Source organism: Gopherus evgoodei, chromosome 10, assembly GCF_007399415.2.
Source record: "Gopherus evgoodei ecotype Sinaloan lineage chromosome 10, rGopEvg1_v1.p, whole genome shotgun sequence".
NCBI classification, from domain to species: domain Eukaryota; kingdom Metazoa; phylum Chordata; order Testudines; family Testudinidae; genus Gopherus; species Gopherus evgoodei.
The window spans coordinates 40,045,937-40,073,215 of record NC_044331.1 but is presented as its reverse complement, the minus strand read 5'-3'; the positions used below and the strand labels follow the sequence as shown (position 1 = coordinate 40,073,215).

The 27,279-nt window shown below is 52.5% G+C and overlaps 1 protein-coding gene across 1 annotated transcript in view; it reads right to left on the bottom strand.

Annotated features, from left to right (window-relative positions):
- Positions 1 to 1,295: 1,295 nt before the first annotated feature.
- SEMA7A (semaphorin 7A (John Milton Hagen blood group)) overlaps positions 1,296 to 27,279 on the bottom strand; it is a 50,161-nt gene continuing 24,177 nt past the window's right edge. Inside the window, exons 2-14 of the mRNA XM_030577075.1 lie at positions 24,974 to 25,107; positions 24,002 to 24,043; positions 22,465 to 22,560; positions 21,668 to 21,749; positions 20,246 to 20,356; positions 18,556 to 18,695; positions 17,804 to 17,985; positions 15,453 to 15,561; positions 13,845 to 14,043; positions 7,834 to 7,949; positions 7,016 to 7,167; positions 5,530 to 5,603; positions 1,296 to 3,989 (exon numbers count right to left, since the gene is read on the bottom strand). Of these exons, the coding sequence (XP_030432935.1) occupies positions 3,625 to 3,989; positions 5,530 to 5,603; positions 7,016 to 7,167; positions 7,834 to 7,949; positions 13,845 to 14,043; positions 15,453 to 15,561; positions 17,804 to 17,985; positions 18,556 to 18,695; positions 20,246 to 20,356; positions 21,668 to 21,749; positions 22,465 to 22,560; positions 24,002 to 24,043; positions 24,974 to 25,107 (1,802 nt within the window). The 3' untranslated portion in view covers positions 1,296 to 3,624. The remainder of the gene's footprint in view (positions 3,990 to 5,529; positions 5,604 to 7,015; positions 7,168 to 7,833; positions 7,950 to 13,844; positions 14,044 to 15,452; positions 15,562 to 17,803; positions 17,986 to 18,555; positions 18,696 to 20,245; positions 20,357 to 21,667; positions 21,750 to 22,464; positions 22,561 to 24,001; positions 24,044 to 24,973; positions 25,108 to 27,279) is intronic.

The window sequence follows — 27,279 nt, the reverse complement described above, 5'->3', positions numbered from 1 at the left end:
TACAACTCACCCTGTCTACATGCAGGAGTTAAAACAGGTTAGCTAACAGGTTTTCAACTGTGACTTTTATCCTAGTGTGGACAGGTCCCCCACACAGGCTCTGTTGAACACATTTATAATCATGTTTCTGGTGGACATGTAAGGTAGGGCAGGGAGTTGGCAGCTATAATTAGATATGGCAGCAGTGTATGGAAAGGTGGCATGTCATGCTCCAGCTGCTGCCGAGGGGCTCATTCCTGCAGAGCACTGAGCCCTCTGCCCCATCTCCAGCACAATACCATGTGTATATCTTTCAGCACAGGCAGTTATTTAGGTTTGCCTGTGTGCGTAAAGTTCTGTCTAGGAGCCTTGCTGGCTTGGGGTCTAAACGAGCAACGAATTAAGCAGTGAGGTTCTGGCTGGCTCAGGATAGGCTCTGGGGTATAGAGCTTTTCACCTGTGCATCACCTCTTCAGATCCAGGCCAGTGGTCCAAAGGCTATTCCTTGCTGGCGGCTATTTGGTGACACACATGACAAAGTGCTGTTCTCAGCACTGCCCCTAGTGGACAGGTCTCCATCTTGCAACCTGAATTATCGGTGTCCTAACTTGCCCCTTGTTGGCAGTCCCAGCAAGGGGGTGAGATCAGAGGAGCTCCCAGCCGCTCCAAAGGCACAGGTGGAGTGAGCTGGTGGGGAAAACATGCTCTGTGGATAGCAGCACACTTCACTGTGTGGGGCTGGCACCTTGTCCCAGCTCAGAATTCACTTTTGAACAAACGCTTCCCCTTTTCCATCACTGCCCCTGAATTCCAGTCACGGATCTGCAGTGAGATAAACATCTCCCCCAGCTCCCAGCCCCACTCTGTTCCTGGCTGCCCCCCTTGCAACGTAGTGTGATGGGGCGACTTCCTTAGCGTTCCTGTGACTTCGTGGCTGTGCTCTGACTCAGGCAGGGCGCTGGTGTTTCGATTCCTTGGCTTTCTGGCTTCCCAGCAAAGCCATCTTAGCCACACTAACCAACAGCCAGGAAGAAATGTCGTATTGCTGAGAAGTAGAATTTACCCAGAATACCTATCATCTCCACCCCATTCCCCTATGCCCCTCCCCGGCTGTTTCTGCTAGATCCAATGATGGTTAAGACTTCCCACATGTGGAATTGCAACCCAAGGACACCTCAATACACATAGCCACATGCCTGGATGATCTGCTGACTGCTTTGCTGAATCGGAGCCTCAGTTTCCCGCCCAGCAGCTCTCTTTCCACATGGCAGGACCCCTCCAGCTAAGAGGGGCTGTAATCATGACCACATTAATGCTTTGGTTAATGAAAAGTCACAGTTTTATTGAGATGCTTTTTTTGGGGGGGAAGGGAGGTTAAAAAAAATCACCCTCTACAACATGATGCAAAATTAACTTAGAAACATAATAAATAGGCCTTTTAATAGTCACATTATTATGATACTAAAGTGCTTTGAGAAAGGATGTAACAGAACCAGTGTATACGACGCAAGAAAGGGTTTACGAATATCAGAAAATGTAGTGCAGCAAAATATGCTCCATGGCTGAGTGGCCAACACCCAGCAAAATGACCAAGCATGTGACACCCACAACCTAAGGAGAATTCTCCTTATTTCACAGTTTATCCTTATCTCACTAGTTGAGCTGAAATGATCAGACACAATCAACTGTGGGGGGAGAGGGGGACCTCCAGTCTTCTCCCTTCATTAGGAGACTGGTCTCCGCCCATCCATCATGCACACATCATGGAGAGAGGAAGCCACAGAGCAGATTCTCTGCTGGGGTAAATCACAAGTCAGTGGAGTTACACCAGCTGAGGACCCAGCCCTTGTTTTCCTTCTAGCATCACTGAGAAGGCAAGACACTTTTGAATAATTTTGATGAGACAGACTTGGGTATCAAGGTCTACATTTTGTCCTCACCACAGCAGCTCCCAGCAACTTTAGAGGGACATGTGTGCATGTCAACAAGGCCAGAATTTGACACCAGAACTGGATTATTTCCAGGAAAGTCTCCTCATCCATCCATCACCACACTCATCCCCATGGTATCCAAGTACCTCTTGCACATCTTTCTCCTTTGCACACAGCCCTGCTTAAAGCCAGCTCACGCTCGAGAGCTACGTGTGGGTATTGCTGTCTAATCTGTCCACAGGCAGGGTCACTAGTGCTGGTTCCTGATCCTTTTTTCTAGTGTATCAACTCCATACAAAAAGGTTAAGCATGCAGAAGTCAATATAAGGTATAAAAAAATTTTTGTAACCAAACCTCTGAATAGAGATAGATGCAAAACCACCCCCAGTTTGGAGGCTATTTTCTACGCTGGGACTGTTCAGACACAGCTTTCAGCTTTGTGGCTAGATCCTCTCACGTGCAGGGCTCAACAACAAGATGCCAGAGCAATTTGCCCCCTGCCCTCGAGAGAAGTGCAGATCCAGAACTTAATAGGACTCAGGTCTAGCACTAGCGTACCTGCTCACACTAAGAACAATCACAAATGATTGTAACATCCAGGTGACCAGCCACTTATATACCCAGATGATCAACAAACACGCTCACATAGAGGTGCTCAGCTACTGGATTTTACACACACAAGTGATCTGCTTTCACACTCAGAGATATTTACATGCACACACACGTACTTGATGGAAATGCATTTCTCCCACACTCCTGGGAGGGGTCAGAGAAACATCTCCTTTTTTGGTGAGCAATACTCCGGCACCCTGGAGTTCCACAGTGCTTTAGAGTAACTGTGGTGTAGATATTTGGGCTCCCAAGCCCCGCAAGCGGTAGTCAGCTGGCAACAGCCAGCGGCCGGTGTCTTATACCCTTAAGAGGAGAGGAATCTGCTGGAGACAAGCCAGGAGACTTGCCTGGGCAGGTTGGGAGTGGACTAGATAAGTTTCCAAAAATGGAACAACAAGAATATTAGACAAAACCAACAAGCCATCAAGATGTGCGGTTCCGGGATCCCCCCAGCCTTGATCCTCACCACATGCCCAGAGTCTACGGGCACCCAGGACAACTGCATGAATAAACACAGCTCATCCTCTGTATGTGTGTGCCTCTCCTGACTCATCCCCTCGGGTGCAGCCCGACTGAATCTTGTCCCTGCTTAGCTGCACTCTCCCTGCCTCACAGGCCGCTGCTGTCCATAGGCGCTGATGCCTTCTGGCGCTGGTGGGTGCTCAACCCCGCTCTGCTCCCAGCCCTGCCCCAACTCCACCCCTATCCCACCCCCATTCCAAATCAGTCCCATGTTACTCTTTGGTGGCATTAGCTTCAGTCTCATCCTGCCCCATCTCTTTGGTGGCCTCAGCTCCTGTGCTGCATGGAATCAGGAGAGAGATCTGGGCTGGTTTCATCCCCTCCATTCAGTGTCCCTAAAACACCATCTGGCATGAAGCTGCCATGATGGAATCGATGGGCACGGACATGTGAGGGATGGAATCCGTCTGCTTCAAGTGGAAGGGATGCCACTTACGAAGCTGAGAGGGGGCCAAGGTGCACAGAGATGAATGTCCAGAGAGCAGCCACTGGGATGGGCGATCCCTTCCTTGCTCAAGTGCTGGTAAGAAGCTGAAGAAGATCAACAGCAGTCCGAATGGTGAGTCATGGCCCACTCCTTTCACTGGAACAGCCGGGCAAGAGCCATCATCTGCAGGAAGCCCAACCAGAAGGAGGGGGAGGTGGCCACAGCCTGGCTCCTCTGCATCAAAGTCTGGGAGGGCGCAGGCTGCTTCAGCAGCCATTCCTTCACGAGGGTTTGGGAGAAGCCGTTCTCCTCTGAGATGCAGGTGTAGCGCCCGTAGTGGTCGTAGGTCATGTTCTTGATGAAGTGGATGCAGGGCCTGTGGGTGGAGCTGCAGTTCTGGATGCCGCTGCCATTGTGGTGCCACATGTAGGTGGCGGCGTGGGATTTGGTGGGGCAGTGCAGGAAGTAGCGGGAGAAGAGCGCCACAGTGACGTTCCGGTAGCTCTCCGGGCTGTCCACTGGCAAGAGAAGGGAAGAGAGATGGTTGGCCCCAAAACATGGTCCAGCAAGAAACCAACATTTCCCCCTTACTTATGAGGGGAGGGGGGGAAGAAGGTCTCAGCCCACCCACCTATTCTGCATGTCCACCCAACCTGAATACACAAGACTGATCTGAGGGGAACATTCCATGGACTTCAAGGGGCTTTGCAAGGCCAGTGTTTGGAGGCCCCCTCTTGCCTTTTTAAAAGGCCCCAGACCACACCCAGGCAGATTTTAGAGGAGAAAAAGACCCCCCTCTGTCCAACCCCAGCATCCCCCTGAAATAAGTCAGGGCCAGTTGGGTGCCTGCAGAGTTCTCATCACTATCAGTGGAGCAGGAGACATGCACGCAGGAAGGGAATGTGGAACCTGGGTTTACAGCAGCTGTGAGGGACCATTGCTGAGAACAGCGGGATGAAGGGTTACTATGGATGGTGGGGGCTGTACATAGGGTGGTCTGACTCCAGCTTCCTTTGACTTCAGGTATTTTATAGTGGTTAGTTTGGCTGTGCCCCACTTTCCTGGGCAGGAGTGCATCAGACCTGTGTGTCATAGATTCTATACTGCTAATAGCGATTTTCTAGTTCAAGTGGCAAGGGCTCGTGCTTTCAGAACAGCAGGAGCTGAGCTCTAGTCCTGAGGAAGTTGAGTGGCCTCACTTGGCACTGTGCTTCGTGCCATGAAATGCTAGGGGCTTTGAATCCATCACTTATTTAACTACAAAGAGATATTAACACAACCCTGCACATAACAGGAGTGAGAGATTCAGTCCTTCTCACCTGACTACAGGTACTAGCTGCTTAGTAGCTTCAGCCCCCTTCCCACAGAGGGGAGAGCAGTTTACGCATAACAGCGCTTACTCTTGGCCACTAAGGGTCTGTCTTCATTCCAATGTTAGCCGGGCCGGGGGCGGGAATCGTACTCCTGGGTTAACCTAACACCAGATGTGAGCAGCCACTGCAAAGCCTTGCCCATGTTAATGCATCCTCACTGGTGCTGTGCTCCCCCATGGGTTGCTAGGACTTCTGGGGTCCATTCCAGGATTCCTAGCATTGCACTGAGCTAAGCCTCTCTGATTCTTCCCAGTGAGTTGTGGGAGTCTGTCTTGCTGGGCACAAGGTGGATGTGGGGAAGGCAGTGAAGAACTACTAACTCGCAGGTGCATCCTCGCTGCAAAGTGGGCAGGTTACCAACGCCAGTGAAAGCAGCACCCAAGCGCTAGCCCGCACCCCCTGCTGAGCCAGCTAGCCTGGGTGCAAAGCACCGCTAAACCCAGAAAGAGGGTTTTGCATGTGGATGGGAGGGGGGTTGGGGCAACACCCAGGAAAGAGCCTGAGTCAACTCTGCAGTGAAGGCAGATCCTACAAGGTACAATCCTCCCAAGGGAGGTAAAAGGGTGCATTAGAAACCTTTTCCTAAGACATTAATTACCTACCCTACCCGTGCCCCAACTGCCCGACCTTTCCCAAGAGCAAGTGGCTCTAGAAATCAAAGAGCAGCGCTGATCGTTCAAAGTACCTTCCTGCTGTTTGAAGACCGAACGGGGACATATTTCCGGTGAGGACTCCAGGGTCACATTCTGTAGCATTGTCCTGAATAGAAGGGAAATGGGAACAACCATTAACAGAGAAATAAGGGTCACTAAGTTGTTTATATTGGATTTCTTTCCTGGCCTTTGAAGATTTCTCTCCTGGGGATCAGAGTTGGTCCTATTCCTTCCTGGCCCACCAAGTGACTGGGTGAAGGGAGAGAGAGACATTGTACCATGCCCAGTAATCTCCTCCACACACATTCACTCTGCACCAGTCTTTTAGGGCTTGTCTACATTACAAAAACAACACTAATCCCTGGCTCTTATCTAGTGCATTTTATCAGTAGATCTCAAAATGCTTTATCAATGGAGAGCAGGATCATTATCCCCATTTTGCAGATGGGGAAACTGAGGTAGAGTAGGGAAGTGACTTGTCCCAGGTCACCCCACAAGCCAGAGGCAGAGCCAGGAATAGAACCCTTGTTTCCAAAGTCTCAATCCAGTGCTGTGGCTGCTAGGCCATGCTGACTCCACTGTGTACACAGGACTGTGACCAAATCACCTTCTTGTCTGCGAGGACAGGTAAAGCAGGTTATAACCATGTTGGAGAGCCAGGTGCCAGCCTGGGTAAAGCCATTAGTAATACTTAGTTCTGTTTGCATTGGTAAATCTCAACAGATCAGGCTGTGATACTTTTCCACTCCCCTTGCACTCTTCCATGGGAGAAACTACACCCAGTAACACCTGGGCAGGTAAGTGCTCTCCATGTACACAAGGATCTCAACTGCTTGTGGAGCAATGGCCCAGAGCATGAGCTGGGGTCAGCTGGTGCAGCTCCATTAACTTAGATATTGCTATATTGTTTTATGTCGGTGGAGGGTCTGGGCCCATGTGAACACGGGTCTCACAGGCTGACGCAGAGGTAGGTAGGTATCATCCCGTTCTCATTGCTGGGCACTGCTGCATTCCACCCCAGAAGTGGGTGCATTTAAAACAAGGAGTGAAAGCTCCATCTAGGCTCAGGATTAGCCAGAATCATGGCCAATGGATAGAGTGCTTTCCAGAGGAAAAGCTAGCATGGCTAGGTCAGCTTCCATGCTGCAGTCACGGGGTGTGATTGCAGCTCATGCAGATACACCCAAGCTAGTGTTAATCCAGAGCAGGGAAGCTGCAGCAGGGCGAGATCTCTCATAGCCTGTCCAAACCCACCCAGTACCCTGGGGAGCTCCTCGTGGAGCAAGCCAGAGTTCAAGCTTGCACTGCTGCAGCCTCGCTGTTCCGGGACCCAAACTAGCTGGATTGTAATTCGAGATTGGCTGTTTGAGCGGCAATCCCACCAGGTGATTGCAGTCTGGATAGGCTTAATGCCTGTGCTGGGCAAAGCAAGGGGGTTTTCAGGGTCAAGGTGTGTTTATTGTCACCAGCACTGACACCAGAAACAAGCAATAAAACAGTGAGCAAAGGGAGACGTACAGGTTAGTTTTAACGGAGACACATTTCCCATCTGCCCATCCGCAATAAGGATCCTTTGCCATGACGCAGCTCTCGCAGCTCCCGTGATACACTTCGCACATGTCCATGGGCACCTGGACCACCTCGGTCGGCGAGCTCACATAGAGCTTTGCCTGCATGGGGAAAACAAGGCAGAGCTATTACTGCAGCAGCAGTTCCTCACACCAGGCGCCTTCCCAAACCCCTTCTAGTCACAGAATACTCTTCATTCCAAAGGCTCTCAAAGCTCTCAGTGGGCTAATATGTGCACAACCAAGGAGCACTACCATTGCAATGCAGCCATCTCTGGGGTGGAACAGCAGACAGCACGGCGATGCTACGCAACAAGCAGGGAAGTGAAGAAGAACGTAACATCCCACCAGAACTGCAAGAGGAAGCTGAAATTGCAGCTACCCAGGTTGGGATTTGGAAACTGGGCCCTGGGATTAACACCCAGCATGGAAGGCAGCGCCACCACCAGCAGCAGCGCAGAAGGAATGGTGGTATGGTATGGGAATGTGTTGTCAATTGTGTGTGTGTGGGGGGGAGTTGTCAGCGGGGGTCCCAACAAAAAAAGCCTGAGAACCCCTGACTTCAAGAAATGTCCTTCAGTCCTATGGAAAGCTGGTGGCAGCTTCAAGATACAGACAACCCAAGCCCTGATAGGAAAACCAGGCTGTTTCCAAGTCTGGTGCCCAGATTCTGCTGCTTGCAAGTGGACTGCAGCCTCCCAGAGATCTCCTCTCCGCTGCGGGGGGACGGGATGAGGCCAATGCAGAGCGACAGAGGAAGGAACTCACCCTTCTATGATCCAGCGTCATGGCCAGGATGGGAGCTGGCTGTTGGAAGGGCTGGATCTCTAGGACGTTCAGGACGCCGTGTGGCATCTCCACCATTTTGTGGATATACCCTTTGTCTGCAAGGGACAGGAGAACACAGGTCAGCCCACAAAGCAGGGAGACTTGGAAACGTAGGAGGATGGTGCCAGGGCTACGCAGGGAGTGGGGGAGAGAAAAAGCAGGGTGAAGATCAATGGCCCTGGGTCTAAGAGCAGAACCTGCCCTTTTCTGCAGCGCCTCAGGCTGCATGGGAAGACAATGCCCTCTTTGCGAAGTTTGGCATGAATTAGTCACAGGAACCAGCAGCCCACTGGAGCTTCCCGCAAGGGGCTAATTCCAGGGCCCTGACTGCTGCTGCTACAGATGGCAAAACAATGGCGGCCTTTTCGGAAAGGGCTCGGCAGGGCAAAAGCACCATCGGGAACACGGCCAACAAAGGCTGGTCCTGTCACTGAGTGCGCTCAGCTCCATACCTTGCAGCCCCTGGGAGCTGTGAGAGGTGGCAACGGGGAGCCAGACTGGGAGAAGAGGCCCTGCTGCTAAGAGCAGGAAGGTGTGACTGTCCTTGTAACACCACGGAAAGGAAAATAAACCCAACCCAGATCTTTCTCCATCTCGGGGAATGTGACTAGACCACAAGTCTGGCCTCTCTTCCTCCTGCTCGTGAATCACATCATACTGGGGGGAAAAGGAGGAGTACACACCCTCCTGTCCTTTTCTGCGTGGATGCAGACCTCCCTGTTCAACGTCGCAGGTGGCCGGAGAGTTGCATGCCCTCGGATCCTGCCACTACAGCACCTGCATGACCCTGGAGAGTACAGCCCACTGAAACTGAGGGTATGGCTACATTTACAGCTGTACAGCGCTGGGAGTTACAGCTGTCTTCGTACAACTGTGTAGGGAAAGCGCTGCAGTGTGGCCACACTGACAGCTACCAGTGCTGCAGTGTGGCCACATTTGCAGCGCTGTTGGGAGTGGTGAATTGTGGGCAGCTATCCCAGCGTTCAAGTGGCTGCAACGTGCTTTTCAAAAGAGGGGGGTGGGGTGGAGTGTGACAGGGAGCGTGGGGGAGACAGAGAGAGTGGATTTTTGGAGCTGACACTGTGTCAGCTCCCTGCCTTGCAAGTTCTAAGGACTGGAAGATACACAGCACCAACCTTCAATCATTTTAAAAGTTTCGATCCCTTCCCCCACCCCTCTCTTATTCACTAAATGCAAATAGCCTTCAGACCAGATAAGCAGCTGTTCCAAAACGGACTACCCCCTCCCCCGCCCGCCGTGTTGCTTCTCTCCTCAAACAAACACTAAGGCCTTGGCTACACTCACACTTTACAGCGCTGCAACTGGGGTGTGGAAAAACACCCCCCTGAGCGCTGCAAGATACAGGACTGTAAAGCGTCAGTGTAATCAGGGCAGCAGCGCTGGGAGCGTGGCTCCCAGCGCTGCACACTACACCCGTAAGGGATGTGGTTTACATGCAGTGCTGGGAGAGCTCTCTCCTAGTGCTGCCGCTCCGACTACACTCATACTTCAAAGCGCTGCCGCGGCAGCACTCCCGCAGCGCTGCCGGGGCAGCACTTTGAAATTCCAAATGTAGCCATACCCTAACATTCCAAAGGAATCCCCCTGCCTGCCTCTGCTCGAGCAAATGAGCTGTTTGTTTTTTAGGGTATGGCTACACTTGGAGATGTGCAGCGCTGGAAGTTACAGCTGTGTTCGTACAGCTGTGTAGGGAAAGTGCTGCAGTGTGGCCACATTTGCAGCATTTGCAGTTCTGTTGGGAGTGGTGCATTGTGGGCAGCTATCTCAGTGTTCAAGTGATTGCAACGTGCTTTTCAAAAGAGGGGGGTGGGGTGGAGTGTGACAGGGAGCGTGGGGGAGACAGAGAGAGAATGGATTTTTGGAGCTGACACTGTTCTCAGCTCCCTGATTTGCAAGTTCTACGGACTGGAAGATACTCAGTGCCTACCTTAAATCATTTTAAAAGTTTTGACCTTTCCCCCACCTGTCTCTTATGCACTAAATGCAAATTATGCACTCCTAAATAGTCTTTAGACCATATAAGCAGCTGCTCAACACTACCCCTCCTCTCTCTCCTCAAGCAAACAGCTGTGAACATTCCAAAGCAATTCCCCTGCCTCCGCTCGCTCGCTGGAGCAAAGAGCAGCTGTGTTTGTTTTTTAGCTAAGTAGCTACGGGGAGATCGGAGTTCAGCCATTCTTCTGGTTTGTTGTGGACAGGAATTCTGGGATACCTCCTAATACCCTGGAGGCCAATAACAGCGCTTTTGGTGGCTACACTTGATGACCAGCGCTGCATCACCAGCGCTGGAATCGCTACACCTCAGGCAAACCAGGTGTACAGCCAGCGCTGCAACCAGGGAGTTGCAGTGCTGGCCATGCTTTGAAAGTGTGGACACAGAGTGAGTTGCTGCACTGTAACCCCATCACCAGCGTTGCAACTCTCCAGTGTAGCCATGCCCTTAGATAAGCAGCTCCGGGAGCCCGGAGTTCACAACAAAACAGCAGAGTGGTTGAGAAGGCATTCTGGGATACCTCCGAATACCTCGGAGGCCAATTACAGCGCTTTTGGTGGCCACTCTTGCGGAGCAGTGCTGTATCACCAGCGCTACAATCCTTATACCGCAGGCAGAGCAGGAGTACAGCCAGCACTGCAGTCAGGGAGATGCAGCGCTGTATGTGCCTTGCAAGTGTGGATGGTGAGTAAGTTACAGCGCTGTAAACCCACCACCAGCGCTGCAACTCTCCAGGGTAGCCATGGCCTGACAGTGCTGCAGTGGGGCCTGGCAGGGCTCCCAAACGCTGCCAGCAACCAGTCCGCCTGGGAGGGCACTGTTGTCAGAGGGAGGAATACCAGGCTCTATGAGGTCACTGTGCAAATTGGGGAGGGGTGCTGGGAAGGGAGCGCCACCTCCAAAGCTAGTGATCTTCCAGCCCTGCTTCTGTCTCTTGTCCTCATGCCCGAGCCCATTGATGCTTCTAGGCAGGGACAGAGGGGTTGGGGGTGGGGCAGATAGCACAAGGGCACTGCCAACACCACCATTTAAAATCAAGAGTCAGGGGAGCCCCGAAAATAAACAGACAAAACTGTGGGTTCTTCAATGGGCCTTCTGCTGCTGGGTCCCACTTTCGAGCTCTTCTCTGCAATCAGGAGGGCTAGAAACTTTACATGTGCATTTCAGCTTTTCTTTTTAAAACAATGATCACTTGACTCCAGGAGCTGGGGCCTTAAAGAAAACCCCAAGCATTAAGACTAGCAAGAGCGGGCAATGATGCAGAGAGGACTCAGGAGAGGCAGTGATACTGGAAGCATGGGGAGGAGACAGCTCAGTCCTGAGCACATGATGATGCAGAATCAGACATTCTATCTATTCACCTAGTTTCGGTACTGTGATATTGGGGGCCGCACAAGTATCTGAATGCCTCAAAATCCTTTATGTATTATCCTCACAGCACCCCATGAGGCAGGGATCTGCTATCATCCCCACTGTACAGATGGGGAACCGAGGCACAGAGACACTAAGGCCCAGATTTCAAAAGTAGCTAGGCACCATCCTTCCTACCCTGCTGGGCACTGATCGATCGAGTACAACAGTTTGCAGCAAACCCCTCTAATAGGGAACTGGGAGGACTCTGGAGTCAGTCATAGTTCTCTGCATTCAGCTCAGGGCACTGGCTAGATCAGAAAGTCGGGTTTGTGGTGAGCAAAGATCCAGCCACGTCTGCCAACGTGCATCTGATCAGGGCACTTACAAAGTGAAACTAAACCACCAACCAATAACTTTTCAAAGGGTATGGGGTGGATTTTTGTGGCTGGAAAGTTCCCATGGTGCTCAAATGATAGAACAGCAGGTGGAAACTGGGGAGAGGGAGTGAGTGCTGGCTGGTGGTTTCTATGGAAATCCTGAGGGAACGGAAAGCACGAGAGGGAAATACGGAGATACAAGTGTTCATAGAAATGGCCATATGTTTCAGAGTTAGGAAGCCAAAGCTCATGTTCTGTGTCCTGAGACTTTTCTCAACCCTTGAGATTCTGATGAATCTAGACGTGTTTTACATCCTCCCGACTGGAAAGTGGTTGGAAGCCACTAAACTGAGCTGCGTGGAAAACCGTTTTCTCATCCCTCCAGTATTTTCAAGGCTTTGAACATTTTTCCCCATCTCAGGAGAGGGCCAAAAAGTTGATATCTCAAAAACATTTGCAAACCAAAACCAACATTGAGCCCATGTCAACCTTGGCCTTAAACCTTTTTTTTTTTTGCTCCACTAAGCTTAAACTTCTAAATCAAACAGGACCACAGGAAATGGGTGAATGGGGTTTTGGTATCGCAAACGTCAAAATGAAATATCTCAACACTTGTGAAAGTTTTTTTTCTTCCCCCAAAGATTAGTCAAAGGGGAGATTCATCAAAACCAACCCTGTTTCGCAAACATTTTCCATTTGGAAGCATTGGCGGGTTTTGACAGAAAAAAAAAGTTCCCAATCAGCCCTGCGGGTGGATGCTCTGCTGGTGGGCAGGGCAGGGCAGGGCAGGGAGACAGCCTTGCCTAGCCCACCTTCCCTGCTGGGAACCTCCGCTCCTCCCCCCACTGGCCTCTGGGAAGTGCCCACCTCTCCCCTCTGCCATGCCCTGTCCCCAGGGAGGAAGCAGACCATATTGTGACAGCAAGAGGGCAGGAGCTCAGAAGTGGCTCAGTGGGGGGAAGGCAGGCCAGCACTTGGAGGACATGGACATGGATACACATACACAGAGGAGATGGGTATTCTGAGCTGCTGCACCTCGGTATAGTCACCTTTGCACAGCCCCAGTATTCAAAGGGGGGGGATAGGAGAGGGTTTGGATCTGGGCCTTTGCTTGGGGAAAAGGTTCTTTAGGTCACCCTATGCCAGGCTGCCCGACCCTAGCTCTGTACCGAAAGCCCCAAACAATAAGCAGCAGGAAGGGTCTATGCCTGCCAGCCACTGCCAGCTTCCCCAGAACCAGAAGATGGGCGTTTGCAGTGCTTCATTTGTAATGAAAGAGGTGCCGGGGCTCAAGCAATTTTTTTTTTCTAAACTTTCATAGCTGATGTGGCAAGCCCAGAAGTACCGGGGCTCTGAACTGCCAAGTCCAGAGGAACCGGGGCTCAGCCCTGGCTGCCCTTTGACAAGTCAGCACCTACCACAAAGCAATGTTACAGCTACCACAGAGCACCAGAGCAGTGGGTATTAAATAGATCACTCACTCTCACACACACACACACACACACACACACACACACACACACACACACACACACCCCTTTTCCAGCCTGTGCTAAGCACGGAAAGAGGCTCCACTGGGGCCTGATCTTCAGCTGGTATAAAGTGAGTCTAGTTCCACTGAAGCCAATGATGGAAGGAATCAAATGGAGCTACATCCCTTTACACCAGCTGAGCACGTGGCATGTGATTGCTATTTAGTAAAGGGCCATGTTTCAACAAGTAAAACCCAAGGCGCTGCACTTAGTCACGACAAACTATGAAATACAGATGCTTCCAGCTCAGGGCCTTCTATATCAGGGTAAAAGCAGCAAAGAATCCTGTGGCATCTTATAGACTAACAGACGTTTTGGAGCATGAGCTTTCGTGGGTGAATATCAGGGTGTGCTGTAAAGAATAGGCTAGAGGTAGGGATGTGTATGTGTGTACACCCATACCGATTCCACTCTGTAGATGGAATCGGAACTGTTTACCTGTGTGTCAATGCCCTATACTGCTAACAGCCCAGAGATTCTCCTTAATGCTTTAGGAGCAAACTGCTATGCGTTCTATTCCTGCAGTTACTGGAAATTTCCCAGTGGCCATGGGGTGTAGTGCAGAGACAAATATAGAATCCCTAGATGGCCATGGATTAGCTCCAGTCCAGTGCTCCAGAAGGGGCTGCCCTGCCTGGGTCCTGAGGGTAAAAGGTGGAGAAAAATGGTCAGTACCTGTCACCAAATAGAGGACGTTGTAGGTGTGTCCATCTCTCGCCTGGATGCGGTGCACCCCGATTTCCTGGTAGCGATTCTTGTTGTGGAATAGGGGGCTATTCCTTGGGGCAGCGGGCTGCACTCTTTCCTCCACCTCCGGGTGGAGGTCAGCTATTTTGAAAGTCTCAGGAGGGGTATGATTTCCGTCCCAAGGGCACTGAGCCAAGAGAAAAAAACCACCACCACATTATCAAGGCCATCCAGATCCACAGGGAGACAAAGACATGGGGAATTAGCAGGGGAGATGGCTCATCCAAGGGAGCCCCGGGACAAGGAAGCTGGTTACCAGGGGTGTGCTCAGGCACCTGTGCTCTGCTGTGTCAGCAGAAAAGCCTCTGGGGAGAATCCCGCAGCACAACTGTGGCATAAAGCAGCCACAGGCTACCCTTGATGCCTGGTGCATGCCTGGGGGGCAGGCTCTGGAGGAAGTGGGGCTATAGCACAAAGTGCTAAGGCAATTCTATGCAGCACTGCAGCCTGCTCAGCGTGAGGTGCCTAAATTTTGGCCCCTGGCACAGCTCAGACACAGGAGGACGCAGAAGGGGCTTAAACCACCATGCCACCTGCTGGGCTGGAAGGTTTGTCTCCAAGAGGCACAAGCAGCCCATATTTCAGAGGTTGTCCCTGGTTCCCACCAGGGAGGCATTAGCTAACTGGGGAGAGGGAACATGGTTTCTGCAGTGGCTGCAATCCCAAATGCTCCAGAGATGTCGGTCACACACACTCAGTGTCTCCCCGACCCCTGTGCGGACATGCTAACAGCCTGAGGCATAGGAGAGCCAATCAGCCCTATCATCTCATGTATTGGTCATAATCTTATCCAGCCCTGTTATATCATAGAATATCAGGGTTGAAAGGGACCTCAAGAGGTCACCTACACCAATCCCCTGCTCAAAGCAAGACCAATCCCCAGATTTTTACCCCAGTTCCCCAAATGGCCCCCTCAAGGATTTAACTCACAACCCTGGGTTTAGCAGGCCAATGCTCAAACCACTGAACTATTCCTCCCCCCCATATATTAAGGACTAAAATGTGCCACTGTCACCTAGCCAGGAACTTAGATTGTAAACTCGTTGGGGCAGGGACATCTCAGCGGACGCGCCCTAAAAGTGTGGGGGGCCCCACAGGTATCCAAGCACCCCTCTGAGGTGCTTTCCCTTCACTACTCATTTCCCCTCTTCCCTGCCCCTCCCCCCGGAGGTCCTGCCTCCCGCTCACTCCTCTCTGCCCCCTCCTCCTTCTGTTGCTCGCCCTTACGTCAGAAGTGAGAGGGCCTAGCCCTCCTACTTTTAAAAGTGGGGGCGGGAGCATGGCCCCCTGGCCCTCCCTGTTCTGGTACCCCTGGTACAGCACCTAGCATCATGGGCTCCTGGGCCCGCACTGGCACCCCAGGCACCATGCGACTAGAACTCATCAGTTACCTCCATTTTACAGGGGGAGAAGCAGGAGCGGCACAGAGAGATGAGGGGACTTGCCCAAGGAAGAGTTGGGAATACAAGTCAGATCTTCCGCCTCCCGGGGCTTTAAGCATCAGACCACCCACCCAGAAGGCTGGCTGTCGCTCACCTGTCCAGGACGGATGTGGGGCATGTCCTTAGTGTAGCCTTTGAGTTTCGATGTCCGGAACACAGTGTCAATGTCACCGATGGTGTAGACGCAAACGGCAGAGTACCCCCTACAAGCAACGGAACAGAGGATCAGGGCCTGGCCACCATTCTGCTACTGCTCAAATTCTTAGCCATTGTTTCTCCCAAGTGGGGGAGGGGAGGGAGCAGGAACGTTTATTACATAACCATCGATAGGGACACTTCTAACTATATCCCAGACATGTCTCAGCCAATGAGAATGGAGGGATGAAGCTGCAGATCAAAGTCATGTGACAGTGGAATAGAAGCCATATGGGCCAGGATATACTAGCCAGGACATCCTAAATCTGAAAATGTGACTCAGGCAAAACTCCCACTGAAATTAACAGAGAGGGCGCCAGGGCTGTGCTTAGTATAGAGATGCTGAAATCTCTCTCTTCCCCAAGGGAAGATTGTCTATCTTAGGTACTTCTATGGCCCCGTTTCTGGAACCTCATAATCTTTAATGGATTTATCCTCACAACCCCCCTGGGAAGCAGGGCAGTGCTTTATCCTCATTGTACAGATGGGAAACTGAGGTACAGAGAAACTAAGTAACTTGCGCAAGATCACATGCAAAGTCGGCAGCAAAGTAAGTGAGTCTGCATTGAGGAGGAGGGAGGTCAGGGCTCCTGCAGGGGGAGAACTGCAGAGTGAAGCTGCAAGGAAAGGGGGTCTCCTGCAATGGTCCCCCAGGACAGGACATGTCCTCAGGAAGGAGGGGCTGAGCCCAGCTTAAGCCTGGGTGAACGACTGTGTTTGAAAAACGCTTAATAAAAACCCAGGCCCTTGCAAGGTTTGTGACTGAAAGAGACTGAGGAGTTTGTTGAAGGAGCCTTGGTGAAGAGGGAAACAGGGACAGGGCACAGCAGAGGTGCCCCTAGCCCTGAAGGGGCACTTGGGGGGCAGTCGACTCCGTTACACAATGGGATCACATTGTGATGTGGCAGCAAATGCAATACCACTGGCATCTTCTCAGCATGCTGCTACCTCAGCATCCAATGACACTGCTGTCAATACAACAGCCTCTCCTGACGGACCAGCAGGTGTGGAAAATAAATGCTTTAATTGACTTGTGTGCTCAAAAATTGGGAGAGTGCTGCCAATTTCAAGACATGCAAACACAAGCATCGCAAGGGTCACTCTCCTGGATCTCACAGAGAAACCAGATTTTCAAGAAGTGTTTGCTCAGCACCTAGCCCAGTGGGACCTTGATCTCTGAGAAGAGCCTTTAGCCACCCCCATAATACTTTTCTCTTTCTCGCCCCCCGCCCCCCCCATCTCTGCTCCAATGTTCTGGACATCTCAGTGGTGTCTCAAATCAGCAGCATTAAGCACCATAATGAGAAACAGCAGGGGGAGAGTGCAAAGCAAGATTCCTTGAGCAGGGATTGATGGAGGAAGCGCCATACAGTAGCACGTTAACCCTGGAGCTAATAGTTTGTCACAGAGCTGACACTTGGCCTCCTCACCTCTGTACCCTGGGAAGATGTGCCCCTGAAAGTCTTGACTCATGCTGGGAGAAAGCAAGAGAAACAGACAGGATGGAAAGAAGCATCAGACACCCAAGGGCTAGGCATCTCACTGAGAGGGCTCACCTCAGGATTACAGAAAAACAAAATAGCCCACAACATAAATACTACAGGGAGTTAAGGGAAACACTATCAAGGTTAGGACCCAGAGTGGGCCAAGTTACTTGGGTTAGGTTAAGACATGGAGACCGTCCTGGCTTCACCCAGAACTGGCCCTAGCAGGGGCAGCCAGCCCTTTTTTATCTGGCTTGCTGGGCCCTGATTGGCCTTTGCCTGCTCCCATCCCTTCTAGGCACCAGCGGATCATCTCTCACTGGTTCTGCCTGCAGCTGATCATGGGAGGCCTCTCTAGGCAGCCCCTAGCTGTCCGAACTCACTGCTCTTCCCTCCCAGCAAGGCACCTTTTGAAGGCGGAGTGCACCAAGGTGTTGGGGTCGCCAACAGGGAGCAGTGAATGCCTGGTACACCCCATTACAGGGCCCCAATCCTGCAAGGCATTGGGGCCTTGATGGGGATAAAGGTGCTCAGCACCTCCCAGGGTTGGGCCCACAAGCTGCCTTCTCTGATGGTGTGAGGAATAAAGCCATGGGTGGCAAACAGGAGCAGAGGAGCTTGTGCTTTCTGTCTCATGCCTTTCCCTCTCAGCTATGAGGGAGCTGAGGTGAGTGGACCAGCTATCTAGCAGTCAGCTCCTGAGGTGCCTTTGAACACCCCTCCCCTTGGGTCTGAGGCGGTGACCTGTGTGGGCAGAGATACTCACCAGATGTTGGAGAATAGTCCATACACTCTGGTTTCCCTCCAGTTCTTGTCTGACGAGACAAAGAAGACATCTTGCAGCAAGTTGAAGTTGCTCTTGGTGGCTGGGTCGACGCAGACCAGTGTGGCCTTCAGGAAGGTGGTCCACTTGGAAGCAGAGAGGGAGCTGGTGCCCCCTTTGTCTCCCTGGGGGACACAGCAGAGCCTCAGAGCCCATCCCAGAGGAGGTGGATGCAGAAGGGAATCTCTGGCACACTCCCAGCCCCTTGAATGGCTCTCCATTATCTATCATACTTACACGGCCCCCCCAATCACCACAGCATGTGAGCACTTCACTATCTTTAATGTGTTTATCCTCATAATACCCCCGTGGGGTAGGGCAGAGCTGCTATCCCCATTGTGCAGAGGGAGAAAACAAAGGCACTGAGACACTGAGGGACTTGCCCAAGATCACACAGGAAGTCTGTGGCAGAGCCGTGTCCTGATCCCTGGTTTGCATTTGGGACCACCAGACCATCCTTTCAGCTTGCTCCCTTCCAGGACTTCACTTCTAGGTGGGTCAGAAATCAGGGGGTGGTAACAAGCAAAAAAATGACCTATGGCAACCGGGTTCTCTCTTCACCTCCAGCACTGCTTTGTAATGCCCACAGCAATCTCCTCACCACATGGCCACACCAGCTCCCAGGAGCAGGGGAACTCATGGAAGCAATGTATTGGCTCCCATGCTCTCTCTAACCCACCCTGCCTGCTCTGTACCTTGCACAGCTGTGCCACTCTGGAGACTTTTAACGGGGCCTCAGGACTTCTGTCCGGATTGTCTTCTCGAAAGAAATAGTAGATCTTGTCATCATGGCGCTCATCTTGCTTGATGACAGTGGCTTTCACAAACTCTGGGTCTGGAATGGAGGAGGAAGAGCCGTGAGAATGGGACAGACAAGCAAACATGTCCTAAGAATCTCTCCTAATACATGGGCACCTGTAACAACCATTGCCAGGGATTGAACCAGGGACCTCTAGGACTTAAACAAGTGAACGTCTGCAGCTGGAGCTGAAGAGCCATGCTTCAAAGCCAGGAACTGAAACCAGTTCAGCTCCTCTATAGATCAGACACAAAGAGAGACCACCCCTGACACACTCATCAGTGGCTTTCCCCTGTTCCAACACCCTGGGTTTAGGCTCTGGATCTTGCCTTTTGCAGCTTCCTTGAAATGTCAAGGCTTTGGAGTCCAGCTCAGTCGAGTCCCTAGGCTGGTTAGCATGGAAGGAAACCCGTTCCATGGAGACAACGGAGTGCATAGGGGAAATGCCACGGCATGGAAAAGGAGGCCCAGCGGGCTTTGCAGTTGTTTGTGTTTAACTAGGGAAGACCGGAAGGCTGGTAATGATGCAAGAGCCCTATAAATTCACCTCCCTGGCTCCATGACGTCAGCTGGAGGGGAGCACTGAGGCTCATTAATTCATGTTCCCCAGCACGGAAGAGCCCGATTACGTGATGCCTTGGGAGCATCTGCTTTGTTTGCTTCTGCTGGCTCTGTGTCTGCACATTTCTGGCCCTCATCTGTGAGGGGGATAAAATCCCCTTGCCAGGTGGAAACCCCTGACTCTTCCCTCTGCCAATCCACCAGCCGGGGGTGGGGGGACGGGGGAGGGGATGCTTTCCAGATTTGGATTCGTTACCAGGCTCCTGGCTGGAGCTATAGGAGGAGCAGCTTTTGGGCTCCACCAGGTGCCCATTTATGGCCAGATGGGCGACTGAAGCTCTCTGCTCTGTTGCCATGGACAGGCAGTGACTGCAGCTGGCAGGCCAATTAAACAGCTGCTTTTCCTTCCGGCTTCAGACATGGGAAGCTGCGTCCGCTATTTCAGTTCTTTTTACACAGCTACTTCTGTTTCCCCTCCCCCCCGCCCCCCACTCACACTGGAGGAACGGTTCCTCTGCAGTCACTGCCCAAAGCATTTTGCACAGCACTGGCCTTTAGTCCCCATCATTACAGGGATAACTTCCCCAGTGCAGCTAGCGCAGGGGTGCTGGGGAGTTGCTGTTTCCCTGTTTGCCAGCAATGGCCAGGATCGAATAACAGGTGGAAGTTGTTTATCACTCTAAGGACACCTTATTGTTCAGGGCTGCAAAGAGCAGGCCAGGAAATGCTTTGATTTCCTCTGCTCCAGTGTACAGCAGCCTCCCCACAGCTACCTAAGGAGACTGCCTTGCCTGCCACAGTCCCACCCCTGGCATGCTGCTGCTGCACTGAAGGACTTGTCCCCAAGCCACTTCCTGACCCTGGGCAACCCCAGAGCAGCAGATAGGACTACAGCAGGGGGCAGAGGATGCAGGATGGCTTGTGGAGAGAACTAGGTGGAGACACCCTTACATCCCAAGATCATTGTCCTGCTGGGCTTCGCCTGGCAGGTACCCCTAGGCCCAGGGGCTCTCTGCCATACTCACTCTGCATCACTGTGTCACTGGTGTAGAGCTCCCCAGTCCCTCGGACCTGGCGAAAGCGGGGTATCTTCCCATTGTGCTGGTGCAAGCTGATGGTAGAATAGATGGCTTCGCCTGCAAGATGGGAAGGATCGTTTTCAGCTGGCTGGTTTTCAGTTCTGCCAGTACTCGCCTGGGGAGTATTTTTCCCTCAAGGGATCTAGTACAGGTGAAAGGAGCCGGGGTGATGACCCTGGAGGGCGGAGTCCCCTCAGATCTGATGAGCAGGCCTGGCCTAGGTCATGGTAGTGCCAGCTTAGCCTGCATCAGCCCTGGACTAGAAAAGAGCTCATTCTCCAAAGCCCACTCATGCCGTGGCTTCTGCGCCAGGCCAAGCCCTGCCAGTTGGGGTGGGGTGGGGGGTGGGGGGCTGGCTTTGGATATAGACACTTGTCCCCTGCGGGCCAGAATCAGCAGCATTACTCCTTAGCTAAGGAAATAAATAATTCAACAAAGCCATATGAGAAGCTCTGGTTTCCCAGGGGCAGAAGAGCAGGGGAAGGTTTCAGGGGAGAACGGCATTCACAGCAGCCTTGGACCGGGCATGAGGATGAGCTCCCCACTCCACTTCCTTCTCCCCTGGGCATAGGGCTCAGTGCTGAGAAGTAGATGTGGGGGATGGGAGAAAACCAAGGGCCCCAAGATGAGGTGGAATTTAATCTGGTGCCTGGAAGCCAATCACAAGGGCTAAGCCTCTGTACGCCTGCCTGGGTGAGGAGGATGAGGCCGGGTCCCCTGCAAGAGGGCAAGAGAACCCACCGGCCTCCCTTCTTTGGGCAAGTGGATGAGGCGTTGGCAATGCCAAACTGCCCAGCAGCTTGGGCACTGGAGTGACAGGGGAGGGTTTGCAGGGTTACTGCCCATCACCATGGACTCTGACCAACCCTGGCAGGACAGTCCCAGGCTCCCTCCTCACCCTGCTCCAGAGATAGGCTCTAGCCCAGCCCTGAGGTGGCTCACCATCTCCTGAGGGGATCCCACCTCCCTCACTGCTGGGCTTCTTCAGCTGCTCTGATGCTAGAATTAATGGGACTGACCCTGCACTGGAGGCCCAGGACATCACCCAGTTCCTGGTTGGAAAGCAGTGCTCACTTCATGCTCATTCCACCTTGAGCTTCTCTCCAGCACGGAGATCTAAGGCCTGTCCTCTGACCAGCACCAGGCCAATTTACAGACCAGCGATGGTACGGCATGAAGACAGCACCATTCTCCCAAAGCCCCTTCCCCAGGATCACAATCACTTAAACAAGGCAAAGCCGAAGACCCTGGACAAGCCGCTCAACTGGTGGAAATCAGCGTGGCTCTACTGACTTCAGTTTTACACCACTGGGGACCTGGCCCTGCGGTGCTACGGGCTGAAGAACAGACACAAGCATTTGGACTTACCATCAACAAGGACTAGGGAGTTCTGGTTACGCACAAAAGGGGCCAAGCCCTGTGCAGCCACTTCAGATTTATTCCGATCGGCCTGGGGAGGGCAGAGGGAACAATTAAGAGTCATTGTTGGTAGGAGGGGTTCTGGCACCTTGTTGATTGCGTTACTCTGCTGGGAGAATACAACATCTGTTCCAAGTCCCCTCTGGGGCAAGAGATTACCTACCCCCCAGCATCTGGACTTGGCATGTCCTCTGGCTGCAAGGTGTCTCATGCAGAGCTAGACTGGGTTGATGCACCAGGAAGTTCAGGAAAGATGTTTCCTGTGAGTTAAGGCTGAGGGTGAGGGGGGTCAGGTCACATGCTCCAAGAACAACTCTGGCATCAAAAGCTAACCTGGAGAAACATTTACAGACAAGCGCATTGACTTGGCTGGTGTTCTCCTGCATTCCCCTTTGCTGTTACTCACTCGAGATGCATGATCCTGCCTGTCCTCTGCCACAGACTGGGTTTCCCAAGCAGGAGCAGAGAATGGGTTCTGTCATGGACTATTAAACTCAGCTTCCACATAGGCTTTCCCCACATAGGCTTCAAAGCACTTTGCAAAGGAAGGGGAGTGTGATCATCATCTGCATTTGACAGATGGGGAAACCGAGGTACAGACAGGCAGAGCAATTTACTCTGGTCACAGTGCAGGTGCATGGGGATAGAACCCCAGGTCCGATGGAGAAAACACTGAACTAAGCATCAGGTGACCCAGGTTCTAGACCTGCTCACCAGCAGGCTGAGTGACCAACTCCCTGGCTTACCAAGTTCCAGCAGGTCGGCTTGCAGGCATTTGTCCCACAGATCAACAGCGCGTCGTGGTACTTGCCAATGAAAGTCAGGTAGTTCTTCTCCTCCTCCTGGAAAAGAAAAAGGGGTGCAAGAGCCACAGTAGATGGTTTAGTGACTCCCAGCTGCTCCAAGCCCAACCTTAGAAGCCCTGATAGCACCACTAAGCTGGAGGAGATACCAGGATTTTTCTGGGTATTAAAGCCAGGAGAGACTGTTCCCCGCTGTGATCATCTAGGTTGTCCTCCTGATACAACACAGGCCAGAGAATTTTACTCATGAAGGGGACAGTAGGATTGGCAAGCCCTCCAGAGCTCCAGTGTGGGACCCTAGCCACCCCCACCCTGTAGCACAGAATTGACTCCATCTCCTAATTATACATTCCCCACACTAATGGAATTTGGTGACTTCATGTCTCCTGTTCATCCCCATCCTGCCAGAACTTCCCACTCTGACCCCCAGTTCTTCTGACCCATGTTCCCCCTGACTTAAGCCTACATCCTCCACCCCTCTAAGTTAGGGTGACCAGATGTCCCAATTTTATAGGGACAGTCCCAATATTTGGGGCTTCTTCTTATTATAGTCACCTATTACCCTCCTCCCCGTCCGGATTATTCACATTTGTTATCTGGTCTCCCTACTCTAAGTGTCCATCAAGGTTCTTTCTACACTGGGTGGCTTAGGAGTCCTACTGCTGAATGGAAAAGGCACACTAACAGAGTGGAGGTGAGAGTTACAAGGACTCCTCTGGGCTATCTGGAAAACTCCTGATATTTCTCAGGCCATGTCTACATCTAAAATTTTGCAGCGCTGGTTGTTACAGCTGTATTAGTACAGCTGTATAGGGCCAGCGCTGCAGAGTGGCCACACTTACAGCAACCAGCGCTGCAAGTGGTGTTAGATGTGGCCACAATGCAGCGCTGTTGGGCGGCTTCAAGGGGGGTTCGGGGAACGCGAGAGCAAACCGGGAAAGGAGACCAGCTTCGCCGCGGTTTGCTCTCGCGTTCCCCGAACCCCCGAGCAAGCAGGTCTCCTTCCCTGCGGTTTGCTCGGGGGTTCGGGGAATGAGAGAGCAAACCGGGAAAGGAGACCAGCTTCGCCGCGGTTTGCTCTCGCGTTCCCGGAACCACCCAGCAAACCTCAGGGAAGGAGACCTGCTTGCTCGGGGTTCAGGGAACGCGAGAGCAAGCCGGGGAAGGAGACCAGCTTGATTACCAGAGGCTTCCTCAGGTATGCTGGGATACCTGCTTATTCCACGGAGGTCAAGAAAAGCGCTGGTAAGTGTCTATACTTGAATACCAGCGCTGGATCACCAGCGCTGGATCCTCTACACCCGAGACAAAACGGGAGTACGGCCAGCGCTGCAAACATGGAGTTGCAGCGCTGGTGGTGCCCTGCAGATGTGTACACCTCCTAAGTTGCAGCGCTGTAACTCCCTCACCAGCACTGCAACTTTCTGATGTAGACAAGCCCTCAGAGACTAAATCCACCTAGTGAGATCTCCAGACTTACTGGTTTTTGGCAGGCTCCTGAATCCTGTTCTGGGAAGTCCTCCTAGAGAAAAGGAACAAGCGTGGGTTAATTCCTGCCCTTGCTAAACAACTGTCTGGAAGTGAATGACAAATGCTGGCAAAGTTCGGTGAACTCGTGTGCCACCCACGGACTCAGCTGGCCTGGAAGATGGGAGTGGCTGCATGGCTGGGTCAACACCGATAGTCGGCACTTTCCAGATGGTTCCCATGTGGAAGCTGTGGGTTGGGAGCACTTGGTAGGCTGGGCCGGTTCAGGGCTGGGTCTGGGAGTTTGGGATAAATGGAGGTAGGAGCAGGGCTGCAGGGGGGCAGAGGGCACAGCTGGGGGAACTAGTAGTGGGCTCAGGTCAGGATGATGTCAGAGGGCTGTCAGGAAGGACTCAGGTCTCTTGCTGGGGGAAGTGAGTAGGCATCAGTGGCTGGGTGGAGGAGGAAGTGGTAAGAGGGACTGGGGTTTTCAGAGGGTTAACCAAGCTGTCCATTTGTATGGCAGCAAGAGGGGTGGTGTCTGTGCCTGACCCCTCAGGGGTTAACTTGCCTGGGGGGAGTGGAAGTGCATGGAGACAACTGGAGAAGACATCACCCATCCTCCCACTGCCCAGTCCATGGTATAATTCGGAGCCCAAACCCCATTGGTCTCCATCATCAGTGATGTCACTGGTTAGTCTATGTGACATCAGAATCACTAATGCTGAGGTCAAACACTGGCTGGTCAAATCCCTGGATAGATTGTGCAGGGTGGTTATCCAGAGGGATTAAAGCATGGGGCTGGGTGTTGAGACACTGGCCTTCTCTTCCCAGCTTTGCCCTTAACCTGCTGGAGGAGGTTGGGCAAGTCACTAACCTGCCCTGTGCCTCTGTTTCCCTAACTATGCAATGGGGAAAACGTGGCTGAACGATTATACAGTGAGCTTGGACGGCTAAGCCATGCACATCTGTAAAGCCTCCTTACCACGTGGCTACTGGAGCTTTCAAAGTTGAAGTAATAGAGCTTTCCCTCCGCTCCCACCAAGAGAGAAGAATTCCCCTCTTCATGGTAGAGAGTTATGAGATTCTCGTGCTTCTCCAGCAGAAAGCGGCTCTCCCCTAGGAAACACAACAAAGAAGAGACTAATCAGGAGTGTCCATGAATCCAGCAGGATCGTTGTCAGATTACCAGCCACCCTGCCCCACTGAGGAACAGGGAGCACACACTGATTTACACCTCTCAACTAGTTACTCTCTTGCCACATGGTAAACCCAGCTGCAGAGACACACCCAGATCAAAGAGACAGTCACCAGGTGCAATAATCAGCCCATCCGCCAGGTGTGGCGTTACTATCTAGTCTGATACTCGGTGCCTTTCAGGAGGCGGCCCAAATGCCCATTGCACACCCACATGTGCCACTCTGCACTGTGGGGTGGAATCACTTCTTGCCCTCACTCGTGCACCAGCACAAGGCTGGAGGGCTCTCCTCAGCGTCCTCCTAGCAAGTGAAACTGCAGACACGGCGCACTTTGGAGGGAGTGTGTGCCAGTGATTAGAGCAGCCTCACACATTTACTAGCCCTGGCCTAAAAGCTCCTACTCATGTGGTACAATGAGACAGGTGTCTGGCCTGTGAAAATTAAAATAAATGACTTTCCCCCAGTCAAGGACAGCCAGGTCAGGTGGGGGCAGAGCAGGCATCTAGAAATCGGGGTTCCTGGCTTCTAGTCCTGCTTTTCTGTGCCCTCCCCCATTGTACCAGAGCCCCACAGCATATTGAAACAGAGTAACTGCTACAGCCATGAGCTGGGGCCCTGTGTGGGGTGTGCAGCACGTATAGACACTGTACTGTGGAGCAATTCACGTTGCGGGTGGGGCGGGGGTTAATTCGGGTCAGATAAAAGCATCTGAGCTGCTGAGGGCTTAACTCAGCTGTGCCCGCTGGGAGCTAGAGGCCTGAGGATAACCAGCCACGTCTCCACTTTAGCCTAGCAAAGGTGGGCAGTGCCCATCTCCTGACACTGATCACACTGGCATGGTTCAGCCTCCAGCACAGAGGGCCCAGAACCAAACCCCTGCAAGCCGCAGCCCTGATCTTCGAGGGCACACAGAATCCAGCCCCCATCCCCCGATCCACAAAGTTGTGCAACTGGCCTCTAGCACAGGCCAAACTCCCAGATCCAGCCACCCCAAGACTGGGGTGGAGGACGGGGAGACAATCCAGATCCAAATGCAGGGGCTCAACTCTCTCTACCTTCCACACCAACAGCCACCCTCACTCCCACTAGCACACTGGTGTCTGTCAGCTGATGTTTCTCACTTCCAGCTCAGCATAAACAAAGAAGACAGCTATAGAAGGCAGAGACAGACACAGGAAGGGCAGGGAGGATCCTGATGCCCTTGCAGAGCCTGATGGAAGGGAGGGGTCAGGATTATTTGATACAGGAGAGCAGCAGATCAGAGTGGCTAGTCACTGAGGCCATGGCTACACTAGAGAGTTGCAGCGCTGGTGAGGGGGTTACAGCGCTGCAACTTAGGATGTGGCCACACTTGCAAAGCACGGCCAGCGCTGCAACTCCCTGGTTGCAGCGCTGGCTGTACACCCCGTCGAGCCTCGGGTGTAGGGATTCCAGCGCTGGTGATCCAGCCCTGGTCAGCAAGCGTGGAGCCCACCAGCGCTTTTATTGACCTCCGGGATATAAGGAGGTATCCCAGAATTCCTGTCCACAACAAACCGGAAGAAAGGGGGAGCTCGGAGTTCAGCCAAACTGCTTATTTAAAAAACAAACACAGCTCCTGTTTGCTGAGCGAGCGGAGGCAGGCAGGGGAATTACTTTGGAATGTTTACAGCTGTTTGCTTGAAGAGAGAAACAGCACGCTCACACGGTAGAAGGGGAGGGGGAAGTCCATGTTGAGCACATGCTTATCTGGTCTGACGGCTATTTAGGAGTGCATAATTTGCATTTAGTGAATGAGAGAGGGGTGGGGGAAGGGGTCAGAACTTTTAAAATGATTGAAGGTAGGCACTGTGTGTCTTCCAGTCCTTAGAACTTGCAAAGCAGGGAGCTGAGAACAGTGTCAGCTCCAAAAATCCACTCTCTCTGTCTCCCCCACGCTCCCTGTCACATTCCACCCCACCCCCCTCTTTTGAAAAGCACGTTGCAGCCACTTGAATGCTGGGATAGCTGCCCACAATGCACCACTCCCAACAGTGCTGCAAATGCTGCAAATGTGGCCACACTGCAGCGCTGGTAGCTGTCAGTGTGGCCACACTGCAGCGCTGGCCCTATA